Genomic DNA, 26,431 nt, shown 5'->3' with positions numbered 1-26,431 from the left:
AGCACACACGCTATTTTTTTTAAGTCATTCTCTGTCGAACTCGCTCTTACCAACGCAATTCTTCACTGCATACCAGGGCTTGTGATCTGTGGCCCATCTTGCAAGATAGTGAGCATAGCACAGAAAGAGAACAAACCTCTCTAGAGGGCTGGAGAACCTGAGACTTCCCCATACCAAAGATGAAGGCAGAAGGTGCTGTGCTGAGAATGGTCCTAGGATGGTGGAACCAAAGGTAGGCCCTTTCGCCCAGCATAACACGCCCAGGCTGCTGGGCAACCACTGTGGGAGAAGTCCACTAACTTTCAGGGCCACCAGCTGCGATACAAACAAAAACTGAATAGATTAGGGGTGTGATGGAGCAAGAGCAGCAGTACCAGTGTGCTAAATACTTCTGAAATCTGGACATGTCACAATGGACTTCTGGGCATGTACCAAACTGGAAAAATTGTCTAACCACCCTCGGGAGCTTCTTAACAATGCCAGCACGCTGTTGATGTTCCACCAGCTTTCAGCTGAGACCAGCGGTTTCCAACCTTTCTGAATCTCAGTAACCCCTTTTAGTATAAAATTTAATGGGACCACTACCCTGCAATTGTGGTTGTCCTACTAGAGCAGGGGTCTGCAACCTGCGGCTCTCCAGATGTTCATGGACTACAATTCCTGTCAGCCCCTGCCAGCATGGCCCCTGTTCTAGAGACTGTTGGTTGAGAATATGGTAAGATCAATGTGACAATGCTTACTGCACACACAAATTCAAATCCCTTGCAATACCTCTGCAGACCCCTCCCCCCAGAGCTGGGAATTGGCTTAGATCTCCAACTGGGGATGTTAGGAGATGAGGGTCAGTGAAAATTAAGAGGATGATTTCCACAATAAAAAAACAAACACACGAAACTCGCAAATAATCCATACTGCAGCAACGCAGACCACCTGCTGAGATCAGTAAAGAAAAAAATGGCAAGATTGGACCCATTTGAAGCCCATAGTTCACAACACAGTCCCTTGGTGGCAACGACGGAAGAGCTAATGCAGATGGTGGCTTAGGAAATCAGGAATGAGTCCGAGAAAGTGCAAAGATTCACTTTAATGTGCTTGTTTCACTGCTAATATTTGAGAACTGTAGCAAACTTGCCTCACAACTTGTCAGTCAACGCTGGGGAGCACTTTAATCAAGAAATACTGCCTGCATTTCTGTCCAACATTTCAAGTCATGTAGAGACTTCTACACGTCATAAGGTCAGTTGAAATAAAGCTTTCAGGGATTCGGCAGAATCTGCCAGCCAGCCGCCCTCATCCAGAAGTCAGGGCTAGATTTGCTACCACAAAACCCAGCCTCCTACCTTGCCTCAGGTATTATAACAGTACCCAGGAAGGCAGTTCCACTATTTCCCATCTAGGAACACAATGTATTTGCTTTTCAGACTACACGAATGTTCGAAGGCCCTTTCACTTACAGAACACAGACCCATCCTCAAAGAGGACTTTACAAACCTTAGTCTGCACAGAGAAGTTCCGGACCACAGAAATGACATTTTTTCTACCTTACAGGTGCAGAAAACAGACCAAGATCTAGGAGACTGATAAGGAAACTATTTTTCCCCCAGGAGACAAACTATCAAGCTCTCGAGATGAGGCCTGTACCTCTGTGGAGCTTTTTAAGTTGGGGTGTTCAGAGGGCCTTGTTGGAAAGTATGTGTATGGAGGAGACAGCTTGACAAAACAATGCCATTTACTTTAAAGAATCAAAATGCAACAGACGATTCTTCAGCAACTGCTCCTAACATGTACAGAGAACGTCTAGTTTTCGTTAAGGTTCCCAAACAGATTTCTCTGAAGAGAAAATGGATCATATTCTGAATTTAATTCTAAGACAATGATTTCAACACTTCACTTAAGCACTTGGACGCAGTCCGGTAAGGCAGAATACCATGTCTACTTAGCTGGGTTCAAAGTATGACGAGCCGAGATATTTCATAGTGAAAATTCAGCACTAACTGGACAATCTGAAAACTAACACGGTTATATACATTAAAGACTTCGCCTTCAAACAGACATTTCTGTTCAAGTAAAGCGTGCGCGGACCCCAGATTCCTCAATTAAAATAATAGCTGAGTTGGCCTAGGGAATCGTTCCTTTGGCGACTCCTTTATCCTATTAGGGCTAGACTTTGGTGTACAGGAACCAAAGGGATCGCACTCTACTGCTTTAAGCGAGTGCTGGAGTAAACAAAAGGAATCAAAAGAGCTTACCTGATCAAAGCACTGCTACTGGGAATGAGGACGCATAGGGTATTGGTTTTCTCTCTCAAGTGTATCATTTCTAGATGCAAATCCTTCAAAAGGCTCAGATATTTTGGAACTGATTCACTGGAGAGGAGCAGCAATCTTCACCACAAGATACACCCATGGTGATTCCGATATATAGTCCTGGGATCTTGGCCTCTTGCAACTATGCACCTGCTATGCTAACAGTTTTCCCTTTTGGGTGCCTGGTAACTATTTACAGCCACCAGAACCGGACATAGACAATCAGCATGATAAAAAACACAGCAACAGCAGCAAGCTTGGCGTAGGTGGAGCGCATGTTCAGATATTTTGCGTCCTGGCGATATTTCTTGGACAAACTGGACAGGTTGTTAGCCTTGGAATCAAGAGCTGTTTGAAAACAAGGACACGGGAAAGAGAGAGGAAAAAGAAATAAACATATGAAATTAGAACTTGAATTTATATCCCTTCAAACTTTCTGCAAATGCATGCACATACTTCTAAATATGCTGCTGGCTCGGAATGCGGTGGCCAGATCCCGTACAAAAGCTGGCTGCAGTACTGTACTCCCATCTTGTTCCAATTACACAGGAGTCTTGTAACAATTCAAAGACTAACTAACAAAATTTATTTCCGCTTGAGTTTTCACGAGCCAGAACTCACTTCTTCAGATGCCTGAACTATACAATCATGTGTGGTGGAAAGAGATGTTACAAACAGAAATAATTCAAAAATAAGATCCAGTTGAAGGAAAAGTCCATTTACACAAACACTGTGAATGTCAGGAGACACTTAGCAGTAAAGCAAAATACGAACAGAGTGTGCGGAAGGGGCCTAATAGAGGTTGAAACAATGGAGGAAAAAGTTAGCAAGACGTTGAAGCACTGTATGCTGTCCAGAATTTCCGTATGATGGTCCACAATTTGTTAATGAAGTCTTAATGAAGCAATTTTATGCTGGATCATTCCTGTGAAGCTCTTCTGAAGCTTAAGGTCAACAAAAATATGTCCTGGGAGGTTAAAGTAGTCCCCCAATGGTTTCTGAATTACCAATGTTCTTTTGGACCCAATACAAAGAACGGGTGATCAAAGTACTAATGGGCTTGGGTCCAAGGTACTTAGACTGCCTTAACCTTTATGATGAGGTTGGTCAGAAAATCTCCAGGTTCAGAAATAGGATTGGTGAAAACCCCCCACAAGGGTGTTATATGACTGGCTATCTTTGCCCTGTAGACAGCTCCTTCCTCAGAGACTTTCTGGTGTCAGGTGAAACAATAGTTTGAATCTGGAAGTCCTTTTCAGTTCAGTTTTCTTTGATACGGTTAAATGTTTTTAGAGACTGCTGCTTTATTTGTGTGCCTTTTAAAAAAAAACAGCAAGCTGTCTTACCTTTAGTATTTTAGCTTAAACAAAAAAAGCAGGCCTTATTTATTCCTAATAAACAAATAATGAGTTCTTCAATATGAAAGAAACTCAGCCTTTCAAATCACACATTCGGGAGGTATGAAATTATGCCGTTGATCCTAGAAATTAATTATAAACAATTACATTACTGAGAACAGCTTGATGCCAAGTTCCCTCTTTTAAGTGGTGTAGATGGGTACACTTGTAGAACCTGCATTGCTTTGTCTAATCATCCCAGGAAAAACAAGACAAACGGCCCAATCCTGGTGGGGGGAGGGGGGGCACACACAAATTGCTGCTTGGATGTTGCACAGGCTTGTGCTGGTCTCTTTGTCCCCTCCACTGGTGTAAGGTGAAGGGGGTAAGGATGCCAGTATCTGGCTGTTCCTCAGCTCTTCAGGGGCAAAACCGAGAAACGGTCGCTGCTGTGGAGCTATATTGGCATCCAGTTGGATGCTAGAGTGGGTGGGGGCAGGCTGGGGCATTCCTGGGGTGCAGCCAACATTATTAAAGCCAGGTTGTTTCTAAGAGAATTCTCTCCTGACGTTTCGCCTGCATCTGTGGCTGGCATCTTCAGAGGAAACGTCAGGAGAGAATGCTGCTAGAACACGGCCATACAGCCCGGAAACCACACAGCACCCCAGCAATTCCGGCTGTGAAAGCCTTCAACAAATCATTAATTGGCTTTCATCAGGGCTGGGAATGCAGCAGCCGGGGAAGTGGACTTGTGGCACCCATTTAGCACTATGGAGGGCTTACAGGTGGACAAGGGTTTGTTTTTTGTTCTAGGTGCTCCCCAGCAGCGCCTGAAAGTCCTCCGGAGGGGGTGAGGTGGCGCAGCAGCAGTGAAGTCTTTGGCCTTGGATTGGGCTGAAAAGCCTGTGCCCATCATTTTCTCCCTTCTACCCTCCCATACCTGAAAGTGCCTCGCCTCGCTGTAAGACTTCCTCAATGTTGGCTACCATGATCCTCTGGACATCCTGTAACTCTGTGTTGATGGAACCAAGGTTTCTTCTTGCACGACTGTCGATATAAAGTTTCTTGGTTTTCTGGATGTAAGTGTCTGGAACAAGAGAAAGTACCGTATATACTCGTGTATAAGCCGAGGCTCCTGATTTTACTGCCCAAACCTGGGAAAACCTATTGACTCGGGTATAAGCTGAGGGTGGAAAGCCGGGAGGCAGAGGGAGCTCCTTATTTGGGCAGTGACTCCCCTTGATGTCACTGCCCAAATTAGGAGCTCTTGCTGGGCTTTGTCAAACCCAGCCGGCAGGCAGAGGGAGTTCCTTATTTGGGTAGTGACTCCCCTTGATGTCACTGCCCAAATAAGGAGCTCCCTCTGCCTCCCAAGGTTTGATGAAGCTCAGCCAGTCAGGGTGCCTCGGGGTTCCCCTTCACCCTGGGAGGAGGGCAGAAACAAGCAGCTTCCCGGTGGCAGGGAGGTTGTCCCGCCCCCGCCCCCAGCATCCTTGTGATGGATAGAAAATGGTGACTCGCGTATAAGCCAAGGGGGCTTTTCTCAGCCTTTAAACGGCTGAAAAACTCAGCTTATATGCAAGTCTATACGGTAGCTCATTAATGCCTCTTTCCTCTAAAACACTACATGTGGAACCCCATCCATTCCATGGTCCTGGTCAGTCTCTCCAGCACCTCAGCTGCTTCTAGCTCAGTGGTTCTCAACCTTCCTAATGCCGCGACCCTTTAATACAGTTCCTCATGTTGTGGTGACCCCCAACCATAAAATTGGTGTATATAAAATAGAAAAAGACAGTTTTCCAAGGGTCTTAGGCAACCCCTGTGAAAGGGTCGTCCGACCCCCCCAAAGGGGTCGTGACCCACAGGTTGAGAACCACTGTTCTAGCTCCATGGCCTCATTCTCCAGGGTAAGCATACAGTTCAAAGCTTTTGTAAGACAAGGAACCTCACTACCACCACACCTCCGAATTCCTCTCCCCAAACCTCCCAGGCAGATCTGAAACTAACTAGTTGAAACAGGCAAGCCTGCAGTCCAAACTGCAGCACGCACTAAAACGTTTCACAATGCCAGTCGAGCACATTTGGTTTTTACTGCCCGTGTGTATATGTGCTTCCCATTGTTTAAACAGGGGGGCTGGGGAATGTGTGTTGTAAGTGCATTCTCCAAACATTTGGAAGTGAGGCAGTTTTAACCTTCACAAAGTACCTATTCTTGGTCACAGACAAGGTTGCAGACTTGTGACGCCAAGAACAAGGGTCCCTGGAATCCCGCAAACCAACTTAGCCTGCCGCAGAAGCAACCAGGTTCATTTGTACAGGAGGTCCTCAGACAGTTTGTTTTAGGAAAGTGTCAATTTTCCTCCCTGCCTCCCCCACAGTATAGGCAGGGTACAGCCCTGGCCAGGAAATGCATTTTAATCTAAACATACCCTCCTATTTCATGCCCTGTCACCCCTTTTCTTTCAAGGCAGGACGTACTGTGTGCCTAAAAACTTCTCTGTCACCATATTCAGGCTGGGAAAAGGCTTCTTAGGCAGAGATCCTACATGACTGCATGGGATGGATGGATACTCTGAAGTTAAGCTTGAAATGCCCTGAAAGTAGTTTGGTTCTGGTGGGTTTTCCTGGCATCTTCAGAGGTGTATCACCTCTGTGTAACAGACTTCCCTCTGTGATACACCTCTGAAGATGCCAGCCACAGGTGCAGGCAAAATGTTAGGAACAAGATCCACCAGACCACGGCCACACAGCCCGGAAAACCCAACAGAACCAGTTGAATCCGGCCGTGAAAGCCTTCGACAATACATAGTTTGGTTCTCTTCCCTCTTTCCCAAGTCTTTCTAAAGATTAAAAAAAAACCTTTACAAATATTACTGAGCTAAACACTCACTGCAGTATCAGGAAATGCTTGACAGATTTCCTACAACAGCCTTTGACATCATTCTCCCTTTCATTTATGCTGATGTAAAATAATGTTATTCAAGGGAGATAACTTGTAGAAGGCAAAAGTGAGGCAAGCCAGGAAGAACGGACAACACAACAGCATTTACCAGTTGGCCTCAAGGGAAAGGACCTTACCGAACTCAATGAAAGAATAGGGCCTCGACACTGTGGGCACCTTCTTTCCATGCTGTTCATCAAATTCCGAGTGCAAATCCTCCAGGTAAGCGAAGGCCAGCTTTTTGGGGAAGACAGCTTCGCAAAGAACCAGGTAACACACTCCTTTCTCAATGATATAACTGCAAGAGAATAAAGATTGAGCCAATACTGATTTTTAAACAAACGACTCCAAATGCTGCCCACTGTTGAAGTGACAGAACATTTTTTTTCTTTTTTCAACAGGGAGCATTCTAAGCAACACACACACACACCCCATCGTTTGTGACATTCAATTACGCTTTATGTGTGGTACTGATGGAAAGTGCTGTCAAGTTGCAGTTGACTTTATGGCAACACTGAAGTTTTCAAGGAAGGGGTGTGTGTGATGGCTTGCCTTTTTGCCTGCCTCTCTGCCTTTGCCTGCCTCTGGCCTTCCTTGGTGGTCTCTCATCCAAGTACTAATCAGGGCTGACCCTGGCCCCTTCCGCACACGCAAAATAATGCATTTTCAAACCACTTTCACAACTGTTTGCAAGTGGATTTTGCCATTCCGCAAAGCTTCAAACAGCACTGAAAGCAGTTTGAAAGTGCATTATTCTGCATGTGCGGAATGAGCCCTGCTTCACTTGCAGATGTGTCCTATTGGGACTAGCCTGGCCATCCAGGTCAGGGTGCTTTGTGTGAATATCCATACAGCTTTATTTCTTAATTGATCCATCTACTTATCCTTACATTCCCTTCGTAATATGCCTCCTAGAGATCAATGTATGTGAAGTGCTTCAGACTAAACGTATGGACAAAAATCTGCCATGTAAATTTAAATAATCAGGCCAGGTTCTTCTTGAATCCCTATGCCTATCTCAAAAACCTAACTATTCACTCAAGATCTGGAGGAAACCATGCTCTTGTTAATTGTAGCAAGAGGAAGCGGTCAAACTGGTTATCAAATCTATTGATGCACAAAGGGATAAGAGAGCATCAGTACAGCTTAAAATTCTAACTATGTAATATCTGTCTACTTGCAGCGAAATGCTGCAAGACATCTGCAGGAAAGAGTGGGTGGGCTCCAAAGGGATTTTTGTTACTACAGCTCTTTCTAGAAAGAAATCAAGATAATTCTTCATAAAAGAACACTGACAACTGCTCAATGTGATAAACTGGCATACAGGATTAAGCATCATGAATCTGATTTTCCAGATAAACTACGGAACCGTGGAAAATACCAGCACGGAAAGGAAATAATGAGACACAGGAACTTCTTTGAAATTCCTTAGGAAGTATCAGCACCTTCAAAGAATAAACTAAGGGGATCAACTGTCAAAGCTGGAAATATAAGAAATGATTCCTGCCAGACTGAAGATCTTCAAACACTCTGCACTGCCATGAATGCTAAATGGTAGGAATAAGGGGTAGGTATATCTGCTACCAGTGCCCTTCTGTCTAAAGCAACTGAAGCAACTAAGAAGACAAGAAATTACATTTCAATCCAGAGTTCTGAACCTGACAAACAGTGCAATCCTACACAGCTACTCCAGACTCCAGAATTTGGCATAAATTCAGCACAGGATTGCAGTAGGAGTTTGTGTGTTGCTGAGCACCGTGACTCAGGAAGTCTACTTTACACTTTTACAAAGAGCCTACTCACTTCTAAAGAAATAATTATAAGTGACTGACAATTTAGCTGTCCACGTTATTTTATAGGGACCAACCCTGTAATGGAACAAACACATCTCCAATGAAATACTGTTCCTCCTTTAAACTTTCATAAAGAAAGAAACCTTGCACCTATGTATTTTCCCCATGTTCTCAAAGAAGCAGAGTAGGGAAAACTAAACGCTACGCAACATACTGAAATGTAATCAGAGGAAATTCACAAGAGTTCAAAGCATACTAAAACATAATCAGATGAGACATGCAACAGGTCAAAGTTCGCCACTTTCAAAAGCAGCGGTCTGGTGACACAGCTCCCTTCTTGTTAGAACGAAATGTAGGCCACATACAGCATCCCACTGCTCCTGAAGAATCACCCAAAGGTGTGCCGCCCACCCCAGCTAAACCATTACAATTCCCTGTTTCCAGGCCCTACTTACTGAAAAGCCATCGCTCCTGCTTCCAAAGTGCACCTGGTCGGAGACTGTTCATTGAGCTTCCGGAACAACTGCTTGGCTTGGCTCTGGTACTGCTGCAAGTCTCGGCCTGACTAGAGAGGAACACAAGACCACAGAACCCTTAGCCACTTTTGGGGGGGGGGGGTTGTGCCCAGCACCGGGGGGAAACCCACTCCAGGTTTTGGAAAAGAAGACGAGTTTGGATTGATACCCCACCTTTCTCTCCTCAAGGGGCTTACAAGCTCCCTCTCCCCACAACAGACATTTTGAGACAGGCAGGGCTGAGAGAGTTCTGAGAGAACTGTGACTGGCCCAAGGTCACCCAGCAGGAGTGTAGGCGTGCAGAAACACATCTGGTTCACCAGATAAGCCTCCGCCACTCAAGTGGAGGAGTGGGGAATCAAACCCGGTTCTCCAGATTAGAGTCCACCTGCTCTTAACCACTACAGCACGCCGGAGTTGAACTGGGGAAAGCCCTCTCTGCCCGCAGCCCTGCCTCATAAGGGAGAGAAGGGGGGGGGGGAAATCCCTGTCTGATTGGCCGCCTTCAGCGGTGGGTGACAGGAGGAGAGGGTGGATGGGCAGCTGGCGGCCACCCCTTCGGCGCCTCCCCCGCCGGACAGCCCCAAGACAGGCGACGCACCTGCTCGTCCTCTTGCATAGAGGCCGCCAACGGCAGCCCGTCCGCCACCCGCGCAATCATCGTGAGCAGCACCATCTCGACGACGCTCCAGAGCCCCCGGGACGGACTGAGCTGGCCGGAAGGGGCGTGCACAAAACCTCGCTTCCGGTCGGGCTTCCACAAGGGCTCGGCTCGCCCCTGACACCCCGCTTTTTGGTTCCGCTATCCGGTGCGAATCGTACATCGTCGATAACCCTCGAACAGCCCTTCCTCGGCAGCTGCTCTTGGCGGCCCGAGGCTGTTTTACTCCACGCCGGCCCAATAATAGGGCAGCGGAGCGGGGCCAGCAGACTCCGCCTCTCTCCCCAGTCCGAGCTTTCCCCGCCCCTGAGGCGGCCCTTCCTTGTCGCCACCTCAGCCACGCGACTCCCACAGCAGCCATCCTACAGGTTTACACGCAGATCGCGCGCAACCACCATACACACACGTGCCACCGCCGGCGCGCATCTAGGCACCCGAGTGGGCCGCCCTCCCCGTGACGTGGAGCGCATTCCGCCCAATGAGCGATCTCGGGGCGTTGCCAAGGGAGACGAGCAGCGGCGACCCCAGTGGCCGGCCTCCCGGTGACATCCCGCGACTGCCGCGTTCTCGCCCAATCAGCAACCGCTGGGCGTTGCCAAGGGAGACGAGCGGCGGCGGCGGCGGCGGCTTCTTGTGCTGCGCGGGGTCTGGCCTGCCTGTCCGGAGCGATGGCGGCGGCCGCGGAGTCGCCCCGCGGAGGCCCCCCGAGCGGGGCGGCGACGGCGGCGCCTTCGAGCAACCCGGTGCCCATGACTCTGTTTGCGGCCTGGGAAATGGATGGCTCCGGCCCGATCTGCGTCCCTCGGTGAGTCCCGGGGGGCGGCGGCTGCGGCGGCCCTCCCGGCATTGGAGCCCCGTTCCTGCCTGCCCAGTCCTGGCAGAAACAGGCCTCCCGCCCGGCTCTGCGGGAGCGCAGCGGCGCCGGGCTGCCCCTTAAGGTCTCTCTCTGGCTGCCGGGCTGGAGAACAATGCGGGGAATTCACCCCGGCCGCATTCCTGCGCCCCCAGCCTGCGGGAGGAGGACGCTCCGGGCGCTTCAGGCTCGGCAGTCACGCAGGAGCCCCCTTGGCCCGTCAGTGGGTGGAGGAAGAATGCTGATTTCCCCTCTCTCCAAGCCATGAAGAAGCAAGCGCGCTTTAGTATTACTCTGCGATTTATGTTGCGCTCAGGGTTTTTTTGTATTGGTCCAAGGATGTCCAACTCTGGCGCTTCTGATGTTCATGGACTACAATTCCCATCAGCCCCTGCAGGCATGGCCAATTGACCATGCCTGCAGGTGCTGATGGGAATTGTAGTCCATGAACATCAGAAGCACCAGAATTGGACACCTCTTTGATACCCTGTTTCCCTGAAAATTCGACCTATCCCGAAAATAAGCCCTAGCATGATTTTTTAGAATTTTTGGAGGATGCTTGAAATAAAAGCCCTACTCTAAAAATAAGCCCTAGTTACAAATTCCCCTGGTGCAGCTGATCTGGTGGGGGGCGGGGGGGGGGCGCAAAATCATGGGGAAAAAATAAGACATCCCTTTAAAATGAGCCCAAGTGCATCTTTTGGAGCAAAAAATAATATAAGACCCTGTCTTATTTTCGGGGAAACACGGTAGTATTTTGCACCTGATTCAGTTCTTATTTTACACCTTATGGAATGGCTGTGCAAGCAGATCCTGTGATGATAAGGATAATAAGCAAGCCAGCTTTGGAGGTGGGTGGGTTAGGTTTGGGTTCATTCCTGCCTTTCGCTTTTGTAGGTTTGTGGTTCGGAATAACGGATCTTGTATTCCCTGGGGGGAAAAGAACAGCTTAGTCATAAATCATATTGACACCAGAGTAATGTATCATTGCTCCGTTAGGCAATCTGTTGAAATGGACTTTGCACGATGACTAGCAGTGGAATGTAATGGTAATGTGACAATAATGATGGTAATAATAATGTTTTCCCCTCACTTTACAATATTTTCAAGGCAGGTGCTAGAGTGGTCGTTCCCAACCTTTTTTCACTTGCATTCCCCTTAGCAACTCGTTTCCTTAAAATTGTGCACCCATATTAACAGACCCGTTTTTAGGGTGTTGTGGGTTTTCCAGGTTGTATGGCCGTGTTCCAGTAGCATTCCCTCCTGACGTTTCACCTGCATCTGTGGCTGGCATCTTCAGAGGATCTCAGATGCCAGCCATAGATGCAGGTGAAACGTCAGGAGAGAATGCTACTGGAACATGGCCATGCAACTCAGAAAACATCCAACACCCTAGTGATTCTGGCCATGAAAGCCTTGGACAAACCCGTTTTTTCTGTGTACTCCCAAACATTCTGGCTCAAAACCCTGGGAGTCCATGTACCCCAGGTTGGGAACCGCTATGCTGGAATATTGTGTAGATTTGTGTGTGCGTGTGTGTGTGAACACCTCGCTGGTCAAACCACTGTAAGACCTCTCATTGAAAATGCCTGTACTCAATGGTAAGTCAGTTTCTAATCCAACTTTTAGGGGCAGGATTATTGAACTGGCAGTGGTTTAGCATTTACAGGACCATCTGATAACACCCATGTAATTCTGTCTTCACCCAGGCTTTGGAAGAGAGATGGCTTTAGTAGCTCAGCTGGACAGTCTTCGTTTCCAGCTAAGGGATATCCCTTTGAGAGCCAGCATGGTGTAGTGGTTAAGAGCAGGTGGATTCTAATCTGGAGAACCCGGTTTGATTCCTCGCTCCTCCACCTGAGTGGGGGAGGCTTTATCTGGTTCACCAGATGTGTTTCTGCACTTCCTACATTCCTGTTGGGTGACCTTGGGCTAGTCACAGTTGTTCGGAACTCTCTCAGCCCCCCCTACCTCACAAGAAAGGTGTCTGTTGTGGGGAGAGGAAGGGAAAAGACCTTGTAAACCACCTTGAATCTCCTTACAGGAGAGAAAGGAGGTGGTATATATCTTCTTCTTCTATTGTTCCTTTGGGCCTGTCAAATTCAGTGCTGTCTTGTTACTGTTGAGATCCAATGTGGGAGCTGGAGGTGTAGAATTGATTGGAGCTTTTATGACCAGATGAACAAAGAAGGTGGGGATGAAGAATAGACTACCTGGAATCAATGTCCTACTTTCATGTTTATGATTGGGGTGTTTTTGATTTATTGATGTTTATGTTTTCGATCAGAGAGCAATTATGGTCCATTGATGCCTGGTAGACCACCTTTAATGATGGAAAACTTTGAGAATGGCATAAGATTAATACTTAGTTTGGCCTGTGTAATTGCAAAGTTGACTTTATTTCTTTTCTGCTCTTCCTTTTCTGTCCTGGTTGCATCTGTGCAGTGGCTTCATGATGAAATCAGTCAAGCTGGATTAGATTTAATTGTCTAAAAAAACAAACCACTCTTCAAAGCCCCAGTAGCAAATGTATATCAGGGTAATCCTAACTGCTGAAGAAGACAAGGGCTTGGTTATGTTGTGGACATCCAATAATTATCCCTGCATTCATTCCACGCGCAGTAAGCTCTAAAGCTAAGGGTAACCATTTGAGTAAACTGGCATTTCAACACAAGCTTTTAAATATAAACCTTAAAGCAGAGTATGAAAAGAGGGCAATGATACAATAGAGAAAATTCATCCCAGAAATTGAGCAAATAAAAATGTTTATTGTTTGAATCTATCTAGAAACTAGTGGAATGAAATTATATGCATGATCAGTTGGGGCAAAGCTAGGGATTTTGCACTGTAGACTAACCTTTAAACTGTTTCTGTGGTGAAGTTTCTGAGTTCTGAAATGAAAATACAAGCTGAGATAACCTCCAGTGCTTAATTCACTCACACTCTAACCCTTTAGCTGTCAGATATAGTAGGACAACTGATGTATAAAAAAGCTTTATGTAGACAACTAATTTTGCAATAATGCTGTTATCTGTTTGTTTTTTGCTCTGCGTGTGCCTGATAAAAGACTAAAGTAAACATACTGGCAATAGCTCACAAGGCTCACTATCAGAAGAAAGGGAGGATCCTTCTCCTAAAACATAAATCAGACCAGAGTCCATCTAGTCCAGCACTCTGCTACTCGCAGTGGCTCACCAGATGCCTTTGGGAGCTCACATGCAGGATATGAAAGCAATGGCCTGCTGCTGCTGCTGCTCCCGAGCACCTGGTCTGCTGAGGCTTTTGCAATCTCAGATCAAGGAGGATCAAGATTGGGAGCCATAGATCGACTTCATAAATCTGTCTAAGCCCCTTTTAAAGCTATCCAGGTTAGTGGCCATCACCACCTCCTGTGGCAGCATATTCCAAACACCAATCACATGTTGCGTGAAGAAAAGTTTCCTTTTATTAGCCCTAATTCTTCCCCCGCAGCATTTTCAGTGGATGCCCCCTGGTTCTAGTATTGTGAGAAAGAGAGAAAAATGTCTCTCCGTCGATTTTTTCTACCCCATGCATAATTCTATAGACGTCAATCATATCATAGTTTGTCTGGAGATGTCGGCAACTGGAGAAGCTTTGCTGTGATGAAGCTGGCCACGTGTTCCTGTGGCTGAGGACCTCTGTATGGAAACTACTAACACATAGAGACGCTGCAGGAAGGTAGTAAATGGAATTCCTGTTTAATAATTCAGTGCCCAGACAAGAAGGAGAATATTAATTTTGAATTTGCACATGAATATTCATGTACAGAGTGGGGAGGTGTGGGGAAGCTGGAGGCAACCATACAGTGGAAGGACGAGTAATGGCAACTGTGAACCGTCCCCCTTCCTTCATGTTATTTTCTCCACAGCGCAGCTCTGATGTTGAACATGAGTTGAAGGGTGTGTGTGTTTTATGTGGTGGAATGCAGTCAGGTGGTGATGGTTCAGCCTCCCCCCATGTGCATTCAGTGAGACATATCTGTCTGTCTGTCATCTATCATCTATCTATATTCTCATCCATCCATCCATCCATCTATTCATCTATCTAATTTAATATACCGGCCCACCCCTGAAGGGCTCTGGGTGGTGCACAAACCACAATAAAACATAATAAAGGTTAAAAACAGTTAAAACAACTCAGATGGCAACTTCTAACTAAACTTCGCCTGGGGGTGGCCCCATCCTACCCTTATATAGGGAATGGCACACACACGTCCGCAGCTGTCTCCCACAAAGGCCTGGTGGAACAACTCTTGTTTTACGGGCCCTGCGGAACTGCCCAAGATCCTGCAGGCCCGGAGGCAGAGTGTTCCACCAGGCTGGGGCCAAGGCACTAAAAGGATTGACTAGCAAGATCCTCACTTGTCAGAGATATGATCAAAGCCGCTGTCAGACAGCACGTCTCTTTCGGTACCTTGGTTGTGGGTTGTTCAAGAGAGGACATGTAAATTGCAGCTTATGCAGCTCCATGAGGAAGATGAACAGGGCCTCTGTTTGCATGGATCTTTACACTCTGCAAAATAGGAAATACCAGTCACGTGTGTGTCCCTGTCACTGCTAGGGAAGGTTGTAAAACCGAGTAAATGCTGTGTGGTGCTGCCTTTTGATTGTTTGTATCCCACTTGTGATCTGCTGTTCGTGCTTGCAGTTCTAGAGACTGCAACTACCAAGATAATAGGTCATTTTTCACTTTGTAAAAAACTTACCGGGGTTGTGGTGGAATAATGAAAACATTTGTTCTCTGCTGGCTAACTGGTACAAAAAGGCATTGTGGACTGACACTCTGCTCAGTTGTTACTATGCATATCCTTTAGAGGCCTGTAGCTGATGGAAGACACAGTTCAAACCTTAAAGGTTTTGATCTGCAAAGTGTGGCAAACTCCTAAGATGTCAACATTAAGATCAATGGCCTGATTCGGAGATGGGAGATTGAGAAAACCACTGCATTAAAGAAATAGAACCGGAGAATTACAATTCATAATAGAGTGGTATAGTTGTGAAATAGTTGCTATTGCTGTTTTTTTTTCTATTCATATTCATTGCTGAGAGTGTACTTCTTTCTTCTTAAATGTTACCTAAAAACGATTAAATTTCTAAATAAAAGAGTTTGAATAATCGCTTTGTGGATTGTGGTCAGGTCCTAACCGTGGTCTCCACTTTGTGGGGTGGAAGAGGTTGACAAAAATAACAGGGTCCCCTCTCCAACGAAGTGGAGGCGTGCTGCCTACTTAGTCGCTCACCGGAAGCCCCAGTGCTAGCTGTTAAGCTTCGGTCTGATCCCTGATCTTTGTAAGTTCAATTGACCACTTTGAAACAGCTGCCAGTTTCCATCCAGGCACCGTAGTACCTTACCTACCATATTTCCTTTGGGATTCCTTTTGTGCCAGCGCCCAGGAAAACATATGATTTATTTTAAGAATTCATGCTGCCTTTTTGGGCCCAAAGGTATCTCAGTGTCACATTGTGGTTTTATTCTCTTAAAAACAAGCTGGACATCGGGCCTGCGTGGGGAATTCCGAGGCATCTACTTCGAGCCGCTTCATGCTTCACAAAAGAAGAATGGGATTGAAGCATAACAAATAGGGAAGGTTTGCCCTTTGCTGCATGAGGAGACTCAGTGTAAAGGAATGGGTACGAATACGAATGCTTATTTGCGGTTAACAACCAGCAATACAATAATTCATAAAAGGCCAAATTCCAAATTTTTACAGACATATGAGGTAAAAAGTTAAAGACTTATTTTAACATTCCTCTAAAAAACTGATGGTGTCCTATCCGCTTGGTTTCCCGTATTTATTTATTAAAACACAAAACCGAGCCACATTACTGGAAATTCTTTGGTCCTTGACCAACAGCAAATAGTTCAATTTCCATTTATTGTCTTTTCCAGCCCATTCAGCCAAGTTAGGTCCCAGGATTTCTTCTCTAAGCTTATCAGGGGAAATATGATTGAAGTCCATAAAATTGTGCATGGGGTAGAAAATGTTGACAGAGAGAAATTTTGCTCTGTTTCTCACAATACTAAAACCAGGGGCATTCATTGAAAATGCTGAGGGGAAGAATTAGGACTAATAAAAGGAAACGTTTCTTCACTCAACGCATGATTGGTGTTTGGAATATGCTGCCACAGGAGGTGGTGATGGCCACTAACCTGGATAGCTTTAAAAGGGGCTTGGACAGATTTATGGAGGAGAAGTCGATCTATGGCTACCAATCTTGATCCTCCTTGATGTTCCAGTTAAATTCAGACATGCCTTTATGAATCTATGGCTCCCAATCTTGATCCTCCTTGTTCTGGGATTGCAAATGCCTTAGCAGACCAGATGGTTTGGAGCAGCAGCAGAAGGCCATTGCTTTCACATCCTGCATGGGAGCTCCCAAAGGCATCTGGTGGGACACTGCAAGTTGCAGAGTAATGGACTAGATGGTCTGATCCAGCAGGCTCCTTCTTATGTTCTTATCATTTAGGGGGCACTCAAGCAACTTGTGTTCAAGCGAATCCACTTCTTCCAGGGAAAGGAATGTGTAAGAATGCTAGTTTTCTCCCCTTTCTCTGCTGCTCCTCCTGATTCGAAAGATGATGCTTGAGGATCTGAAAGAGAACGATAGTCAGTCCAAGCCAAGAAAGAGGTGGCGTTGACAAATACGTGGCATTCCTGCAAGACGGGTACCAAACACGGCACAGGCAGCGGGGATTAGCAGTTTTGTGTTTTTTAAGATCTGCCTTTCTCCTTCAGACTCAAGGTGGATTATGCAATGCAAGTCAGTGCAATCAATACGCTCAGACGTCTGATAAATGAAGTAATAGGGCTATGATTGCAGAAATCTGAATGCACAGCATATAGCAGAAACAGTTTACCCAGCCAGGCAGGCCTACTAGCTGGAATGGAAAAGCAGATTCTGCTGGTTGTTCCCCGATGCCCTGCTGTCTGCTCTCTGGCTCGGTTGCCTCGAAGAAAAGCTATACCAAGGCACATTTGCATCCTCCCAGCCCCCACTTTTCTCAGATAGTTCATTTGAATTTTGGAGATAGTTCCAGCTCCAGTTACTCTTTTATCTTTGCTTCCCCCTAGATACCGTATCAAGTAGCCATTCAGGTTTCATCTCTCTCCTGGGTCAGTGCTTTTACTTGGTGCCAGCAGTGTTTTGTCACGCGTCCAAAATGATCTCAGACGTGTTCTTCGTAGAAATCATAACCCTGAAGTTTCTCCCCTCCATTGCTGGAATCATTCCCTCATAAAAACAGTTGAATTTCATCCTCTTGAGCGGTATGGGCAAAGAGGCGACCGTCTGTGCCTTCCATCTTTCTCTTACATTACTTGGCTGCAACTCTATGATTCTGCCTCTGAAGTGCACAAGCTTCTTCCCTTTTCCTCCAGCTCCGACCTTGCCAGTGCTAGGCCAGCTGTCATTCCTTCTCCAGCTTCTTGTGCTGAAGGGCCAGGAGATGAGAGAGCTCGAGCTGGAGTCAGAAACGTCAGCTGATTTAGCATCCTAATAATAAGTTTGATTTAATCACAAGCTGGCTGTAAGAAAGATAGTTTGTAACCGAGGGAATTGGAAAAATGAAGGAAGTTAGGGCTCAAATGTTCAAATGCTGAGAAACTTCTCTGTGTCTATAGTACTCCTATGTTTATAGCACTCCTACCCTGGCCCGAAAGACATCCGGCTGGCCTCTACTAGGGCCAGGGCTTTTACAGCCCTGCCCCCGCTCTGGTGGAACAGGCTCCCGAAGGAGACCAGGGCCCTGCAGGATCTGCAAGCTTTCTGCAGGGCCTGTAAAACGAACCTGTTCCGCCAGGCATTTGGCCAGCCGGGTTGATTGGGACCCCATTTGATCCTGGCCTCCAGTGGGCTTCGTTGGGGGGGGGGGGTGGAGGTGGGAAGGTTTTATCGCCATTTTTTACAGTTTTATAGTTAAAGTTCTGATAGCATTTATTACTGATGTTTTAAATGGTTTTAAATTGAAATAATTTCACTGTTTTATAGTTTTATGCTGTACACTGCCCTGAGCCCTTTGGAGGAGGGTGGTTTAAAAGCTGAATGAATGAATGAATGAATGAATGAATGAATGAATGTTTCAAGTTTCAAATGAAAGTTAACTCCTTTTTTGTTCATACCCCTAGAACTGTCTCAGGGGAAAAACTACACACACAAACCAGTTAGGCCTCATTCTTGATATGTATATTCATATAGATGGTGGCAGCATGAAAGGGAAACAGTATTTACTTCAGCCAGTATCATGTAGTGGTTGGGAGTGGCAGACAGAGATCTAGAGAACCGGGTTTGATTTCCCACTCCTACACATGAGCGGCGGGCTCTTTATCGGGTGACTTGGATTTGTTTCCCCATTCCTATACATGAAACTTGCTGGGTGACCTTGGGCAAGTCACAGTTCTTTCAGCCCCACCAGCCCCACAAGGTGTCCGTTGTGGGGAGGGGAAGGAGTTTGTAAGCCACTTTGAGACTTCTTATAGGAGAGAAAGGGTTCTAAAAACCTCAGACCAGCCTTTATAACTTTAACCTGAGGTGCACTCTTGCATACAATTGGTTTACTTTTTTTTTTTCAGTCTTGTCACACTTCACTCATTGTTGGTTTTGATTTTCTTCCTACTGATCAGACCTTTATATGCCTGATCTTGCCTTTTTGGTGATACAGAAGAACTCTGGGCAGAATAAGGTAGATGATGGCATCTTGATGTGATTTGGCAAGTGCCAGTCAATCCAGTAATAAAGGAGTTAATGTTGTGCATGCTAATTAGGTAGTAAGGTCAGAAGTCAGTGACCAGGTAATTTACTCCTGTTCGTCAATAAGACCTGGCATGAGATACATGCGGGTCCACACATAGGATATGGGTGTATATTCTTTCTTCTCTCTCTGCACATGCTCTCTAGTAGCTTATTAGCCATGCGATAGCCAAAGCAGAAGCTAGCTAATGGAGCTCGCCAGTTAGAAAGGTATTTTCTTATTTTACATCCAAGTTTACCCTTCCCTTCTTTTATAGTTAGTAAACTTTATTTTCAGTAAGCAACTGCCTCTGTCTCTTTATTTGTGCAAACTCTGCATTTAATAATAAGGGTGATATAAATATCACAACCAAGATTCTGAACACATCTTTTGTGAACTAAGAAATCTCATGACTGAAGCCCGTGGTAGATACAACTTTTAGGTATAATATTCTCTCCCTTTCTTTTCTGAATGGGAAAACACTGTACAACTAATAAAGTGGTCAAGTGCAGCTACAAAGTGGGGCTATGACACAGGTGGGTTAAAAGAGACCTGTGATCTCTCTTCTTCCTGTTGACTGGTGTTGGAGGCACAGAAAAGTGGTCCAGTTCAAGACTTCCTGAAGCATGGCTTGGGTCTTGCGCCTTTGCTCAAATTGAGTAGAAGCAAACAATATGTTCTCTGGTACAAGCTGGGAGAGATGCATATACTCTCTGAGGCCCCTTCCGCACATGCAAAAATAATGCACTTTCAATAATGCACTTTTCAATGCACTTCGCAGCTGTGCAGAATAGCAAAATCCACTTGCAAAAAGTTGTGAAGGTGGATTGAAAGAGTGTTATTCTGTGTGTGCGGAAGGGGCCTAGGTGGTTGCTGTGCCTGACCGAGCTGCTTGGGTTGGGGGTGTGTGCATGTGACTGGCATTCTTTTTTCCTAAATGGAAGCACGTTTAATGTGCTAAACTGCCTTAACTAGGCACAAAGGAGGCCATTGTATGCCTTCTGGCTGTTCCTGGATGGATTTATTGTCTTGTATTCTTGTCGTGTATGTTTGTATGTTTGCCTGATGTTTTACTTTCAGGAATAATATTGCATCTTGGCTTGAATTTACAGGTTGTGCAGCTTGACTTTGAAGAAACTGGTGGTGTTAAAAGAACTGGATAAAGATCTCACTTCTGTGGTAATTGCGGTCAAAATGCAGGTAATGCGATGCGAATCCAGTCCAGTAAATTGGCCTAGTGGCCCACTAATACAATTCTGTTGCTTCACTTTTCTTCAACTAGCTTGAAAAACTAGAAAAATGAGTTCTGTCAACATTTGAGAACGTATGGCTGCATTCAGGTGGAATTACTGTGAGCCTTGGAGGTACTTGGACTTAGCCTCCTTTGTTCTCCTGCCTCCTTCCCTTACCTGTCAACCATCTCTGATATTAGTTTGCAGCAGTGGTGGGATTCAGCCGGTTCGCACCACTTCGGCAGAACCAGTTGTTAAAATGGTGCTTGTAAACAACCAGTTGTTAAATTATTTGAATCCCACCACCGGAAACGATTGTTAAGTTATTTGAATCCCACCACTGGTTTACAGTAAATAGCATCATTACATTTTATAAATCTCGAGGAGGCTCTTTTCTCCCAGCGGCTCCAAGCTTTTGAATGCCAAATCAGTTCCTAGGTTAGTTTACAGGTCTTCTCTGGGACCCTGCCTTTCATCCTCTTCTTTTGGATCCCCTGAAAGGGTACAGTCTAAATTTCCCTCACTTCCCTCTTAACTAGGCTGACCAGCCGTCCCGCTTTTGGCGGGACCGTCACGCCTATAGACAATTTGTCCCGCGTCCTGTGGGTTCTACAAATTGTCCCGATTTTTGGGAGGCTGCTGCACTGCCTTGGGGGCGCAAGGCAGTGCGGCAGCCTCCCGTGCGCCCGGCAGCAGGAGCGCTATTAGCTTCTCACGCTTGCCGTTTGCCGCCCTGTCACAGAGCCAAAACGCGTTTTCCCAGAAGCCCGGCCGAAATAGCTGCCACTTCCTCGCCCCGACTGTCAACGGCGACCATCTGGTCACCTTACTCTTAACAAGTGCCCAAATATATTTCGAACCCATGGATTAGATTGGAAACTGGGATGCTCAAGGTGGCAGCCAAAATCCATATTCTTTTAATTTGTAAATAAGGGCTATTCCCATTAACCCTCCAAAATCATTTTCAGTCAAGCTGGCATAAGGCTGTCCTACATTCTCTTTAAAAAATGGGCCTCTCGCACAAGCCCTTTGAGACCTGGGTCTCAAATGGGCAAAAACTTTAGTCAAGCCGAGAGTGTCTGATATAGAGAGACTATCGAACCTAATGGTCCCTCCAGGCTATTTATCTCCAGACAATATGAGATATATGGTTGCTCCGGCAGCCTATTTATATTTCCTGGAAGCTAATAATGTACGAAGAGCGTTTATGCTGGCCAAGAGCAATACCTTGCCTTCCATAGTTCTGAAGGAGAAATTTAAGAAAATCCCGCATGAACGTAGATTATGTGCTCGACAAAATTGATTCAACCCAGCATATTTTTTTAATGGTCCTTTTTACGATAAGATCTGCAAAGAAACCATAGGCCCTTTGGTGGCTGGATTGCCCGGAAGAGATAACAATTTTAAACTTGGCTTCCTTTTATTAGGCAGGGAGCACCAAATAGCACGTACAGTTGCTCATTTCTGTACACTTTTATGTAAATATAGAGGAAGCTGGGAGGCTGGCTGCTGGCCTGTAGAGCCTGGAGATTTTAACCAAAGCGCTTTGTCAAATTTTATAGCACAAAGAAATATTTGATAAATAAATGGATGGGTTGTAAAGTTAATATTGTAAGGTTTTAGTGTCATGCTTTTATAGCTAGGCTTGTGTTTCTGTGATGGATTTGTTTTCATGTATTGTCTTAGTATTTTTATATTGGCTGGAGCCACACTGTATACATAAGGGCGGGAGGATGTGAACTTTCCAAGTCTCGTTATGTCTGGATGCAGGAAGTGTGTGTGTGTGTTACAAAATACATTTTGAAAAAAATCTTTCACTGCAGTCAAATCAGCAAATAGTGCAACAGCTCTATTTGTCATTATTAGAAGAGGAGTTGGCCCAGTGTTGAGACTCTGTTTAAGACCTGTTAAAAGTTTCAGCTCTTCCCTGTTTGTTTGTTTTTGCCATGAGACTATGGTGTGGGCCAGGAACAGACGGCAATGTGGGAAACCATGTATAGTTTTCTTTTGCTTTGGGCACATGGCTACTTTCTCATCCTTTGAACTGGACAGTACCTGACTTTATCTCTAGTTTGGCCATGGAGACTTTGCACTGCTTGAGAATGCTTGTAGTGATTTCATCCTGCTGGGATCCCAGAAGTAGGGGTTGGAGCAGCCATTCTCAACCAGGGTTTCCTGGTACCCTGGGGTGCCGTGAGCATGTCCCAGGGGTACCGCAGCAACACTACCCCCCCCCCCTCATTTTTGTGGTGTCTCCCACCGGCGCCAGCAAGGACATAGAGCTGGCCCATGGGGCAGGGCCTGCCACAAGGTCAGCAGCCACATATTACATATTGGAATATGCTGCCACAGGAGGGGGTGATGGCCACTAACCTGGATAGCTTTAAAAGGGGCTTGGACAGATTTATGGAGGAGAAGTCGATCTATGGCTCCCAATCTTGATCCTCCTTGATCTGAGATTGCAAATGCCTTAGCAGACCAGGTGCTCGGGAGCAGCAGCAGCAGCAGCAGCAGAAGGCCATTTCATTCACCTCCTGCATGTGAGCTCCCAAAGGCACCTGGTGGGCCACTGCGAGTAGCAGAGTGCTGGACTAGATGGATTCTGGTCTGATCCAGCAGGCTTTTTCTTATGTTCTTATGTGAAAAAGTCCATTGTCTGACGGGAGTCAACAATAAAACAATAAATGGACCTCTATGTGACCATATTTATTTTATGGAGAAACTGACTAGCTTCTTTGATCTGGGAAATTTGTGTATTCAAACAAACTGGTATCAGCTTCAGTTTGAAGATGTGGCTATTATGACAGGTGTAAGCAATTGTGCATTATTTCTTTTAGCCATCTGCAAAGTCAAATCATATTACAATACTGTGCTGCTACCAACAGTCAAATTAAGCCTGGAGACGAGACAAAACAGAATTACGTTAATAAAATGAAAACCACTTTAAAATGTTAATTTTTGTGTCTGGTATAATAGTAGGTTTGTTATAACATGTAGTTTAGCATAAAGACTGCTCTTCCCTGTTAATTCAGAAAGGAAATTATAGCACTTCTGTCCTGCAACAAACATTAATAGTTCATTGTATTGTCGAAGGTTTTCACGGCCGGATTCAACTGGTTGTTGTGGGTTTTCCGTGCTGTGTGGCCTTGGTCTGGTAGAGCTTATTCCTAACGTTTCGTCTGCATCTGTGGCTAGCATCTTCAGAGGTGTATCATAGAGGGAAGTCTGTTACATACTGTTTCTAGAGACACAGTATTATCAGCTGGTATTCAGTCACTTTACTACATCCACAGACTTCCCTCTGTGATACACCTCTGAAGATGCTAGCCACAGATGCAGGCAAAACCTTAGGAACAAGATCCACAGCCACACAGCCTGGAAAACCCACAACAACCAGTTGAATCTGGCTGTGAAAGCCTTTGACAATATATTGAATGGCCAGTCATACACTCTCAGCCTGACCTGCTTCACAGGTTGTTGGGAGGTTTAATTGGAGAGGAAAAAAAAGAGTTTGGATTTATATCCCACCTTTCTGCCCTGTAAGGAGACTCAAAGGTGGCTTACAAGCCCCTTTCCCTTCCTCTCCCCCCAATAGACACCTGGTGAGGTAGGTGGGCCTGAGAGAATTCTGAAGAACTGTGACTAGCCCAAGGAATGTAGAAGTGCGGAAACACATCTGGTTCACCGGATAAGCCCCTGCCACTCAGGTGGAGGAGTGGGGAATCAAACCCAGTTCTCCAGATTAGAATCCACCTGCTCTTAACCACTGCACCACGCTGGCAATTAGATGAGAACAGGATGATGTAAGCCACTTTGAGTCCCCATGGGGATGTAAATTAAGTAAGTGAGTAAAAATTAAGTGAGTAAAAATCCATTGCAAGCCAGATTCAGACATCGCATGCTGTGTGAGACGTTTAGTGGAGGCAGGGCTGTTCTGCTGTAGAGGAAGGGATTTAATAACCTGGTGATTATGTCTCTTTTGTCATCTCCTAAGAATGCTTGACAAACGACCAGCAGTACCTGACATGTTTTATTTTCCGTGCAGGGTTCAAAGCGAATATTACGGTCTCATGAAATTGTTCTGCACTCAAACGGCCACACGGAAACCGAACTTGCGCTGACCTTTTCCCTACAGGTAATGAAGGAAACCCGCTCCTGTCTGTCTTTATTTTTGCCCTTTTTATCGTAAGAGTTCAGCTTCGTTACAGAAGGTTCATCAGAGATGGTTTTAGTTGCAAACGTGTTGACTGACTCCGTTATGGAATTATCGGTCTAAGTTGCCATCTTGGCTCAAAGGAAAAACGTGTGTGTGTTCCTGCCTGGTATCCTTTGCTTTGCTACTTGGATATTACCTGCAACAGACCCAGACAATAAATCCTGGAAAGGTCTGAGACGGGGCTTCATTTTATGTCTGGTTATCTCAGGACAGTTTTTACTGTTGGTGCTCTCCTCTAGCACATATGGAAGCTAAGCCCTGCTGGATGTTCAGCAAAATATCTGGACATTCAGCAAATTGGACCAGAGGTGGGATCCAGCAGGTTCTCACAGGTTCCTGAGAGTAGGTTACTAATTATTTGTGTGTGCCGAGAGGGGGTTACTAATTGGTGATTTTGCCACGTAATTTTTGCCTTAGTTACGCCCTCCTCCGCTCCTCAGCAGTAGCGCGCAGAACTTGAAGCAGTCTAGCAGGAGGTGCACCGGCATGCGTGGCAGCCTGCGTGCATTCGTTTCCCGCCCAAGGACCGGCACAGCGGCTGCATCCTTGCCACAGCCCCGCCCAGGAATGCCCCATCCCCGGAATGCCCAGCCACACCCCCGTTGTGCCCCGCCCAGCCCCATTGGCACTACGCCACTGTTTGAATCCCACCACCATGGGAACCTGTTACTAAAATTTTTGGATCCCACCACTGAATTGTACGTTCAACAAATGGTCTGCGTCAACAGAAAGCCGACCCTTGCCCCATCTCATCATTATTCCTCTGCTGTCTTTAATTCCAGATCTGAAAAACTGGCGTTTTTGTCAAAGTGCAGAGGGAATATTTGGCCTAGTCTTTCATACCCATTCGACAGTCAATGAAAATGTGAGCCTTCAGCACTAGGTCATTCAGTGACCAGGCAGAGATAGAGCATCACTTGAGTTAGGTGTAATGCTTTCCCCTCTGCCGTTCTTAAGGGCCAACAGTTGAATATTCCACTTCAAGATAGGACATGTGCAGATTGTCAGGATACTGTTGAGACCCTTGAGCATATTATGTTTTCTTGCCCGAGGTATGCGCTACCTAGACTCTCCCTACTTGTCCCGGCTGTAGGGAATAAAAAAAGTTGTTCGGAGCACACAACGACTATTCACCTGTTGAATAATAGTGACGGCGGGATAAATGGAAAAACCACTGAATTTTTATTAGAAGTGCTCAAGTCAAAGACATAATGGAAGCTTGATCACCTCTTCTTTACCAAGCTTACGTGCATTGTCCAGTTTTATGTCCTGTTTTAATCCCATTCTGTCCTGTATTTATGTATTGTCGAAGGCTTTCACGGCCGGATTCCGGTGGGTTTTCCGGGCTGTGTGGCCGGGGTCTGGTGGATCTTGTTCCTAACGTTTTGCCTACATCTGTGGCTGGCATCTTCAGAGGTGTATCACAGAGGGAAGTCTGTTACACAGTGTATTGTGGGCATGTAAATATTTTAAATGTAAAAAAACATGATTTATGTTATAGTAAAACTTAAAAATTTTATTTCAACCGCAGTATCCCCATTTCTTGAAAAGAGAAGGCAATCAGCTTCAGGTCATGCTGCAGAGAAGGAAGCGGTATAAGAACAGAACGATCCTGGGGTACAAGACTCTGGCAGGAGGATCAGTTAACATGGCTGAGGTAAGACATTGTACTTCACTCCAGGTTTCTGAGTAAAAACACATAACGTTGTAAGATAGATGTTATATAACAACAACAACAATAATGATGATGATGATGAGACTCGAATACTCTGGGACTTTAGAATACAGACAGACACCTGGCACACAACACCCCAGACATAACAGTGGTA

General features: G+C 45.8%; 2 protein-coding genes across 6 annotated transcripts in view; one reads left to right on the top strand and one right to left on the bottom strand.

The window, feature by feature from the left end:
- Positions 1-1,069: 1,069 nt before the first annotated feature.
- Positions 1,070-9,995, bottom strand: SEC22B (SEC22 homolog B, vesicle trafficking protein). 2 transcript variants are annotated; one of them, XM_048516091.1, is made up of 5 exons: positions 9,494-9,995; positions 8,833-8,938; positions 6,722-6,882; positions 4,584-4,730; positions 1,070-2,654 (listed from the first exon to the last, which is right to left on the bottom strand). In XM_048516091.1, the coding sequence occupies exons 1-5, from the start codon at positions 9,912-9,914 to the stop codon at positions 2,500-2,502; spliced, it is 990 nt and encodes a 329-aa protein (XP_048372048.1). In that variant the 5' UTR covers positions 9,915-9,995; the 3' UTR covers positions 1,070-2,499. The 2 variants fall into 2 exon arrangements, with proteins under 2 accessions (XP_048372048.1, XP_048372049.1); XM_048516092.1 differs by having other exon boundaries at positions 8,833-8,942; positions 9,494-9,990.
- Positions 9,996-10,165: 170 nt separating this feature from the next.
- The window catches only part of LOC125443478 (phosphofurin acidic cluster sorting protein 2-like), an 84,465-nt gene continuing 68,199 nt past the window's right edge, over positions 10,166-26,431 (top strand). For 3 of the 4 annotated variants that reach the window (XM_048515621.1, XM_048515619.1, XM_048515623.1), the window contains exons 1-4: positions 10,166-10,358; positions 20,267-20,354; positions 24,432-24,521; positions 26,134-26,259. In XM_048515621.1, coding sequence (XP_048371578.1) covers positions 10,222-10,358; positions 20,267-20,354; positions 24,432-24,521; positions 26,134-26,259 — 441 coding nt within the window. In that variant the 5' untranslated portion in view covers positions 10,166-10,221. The remainder of the gene's footprint in view (positions 10,359-20,266; positions 20,355-24,431; positions 24,522-26,133; positions 26,260-26,431) is intronic. The other variant, XM_048515622.1, reaches the window with a different exon arrangement.

Source organism: Sphaerodactylus townsendi, linkage group LG14, assembly GCF_021028975.2.
Source record: "Sphaerodactylus townsendi isolate TG3544 linkage group LG14, MPM_Stown_v2.3, whole genome shotgun sequence".
Taxonomy (NCBI): Eukaryota; Metazoa; Chordata; class Lepidosauria; order Squamata; family Sphaerodactylidae; genus Sphaerodactylus; species Sphaerodactylus townsendi.
Note: the sequence above shows the minus strand (reverse complement) of the source record. Positions and strands in the feature narration are given on the sequence as shown.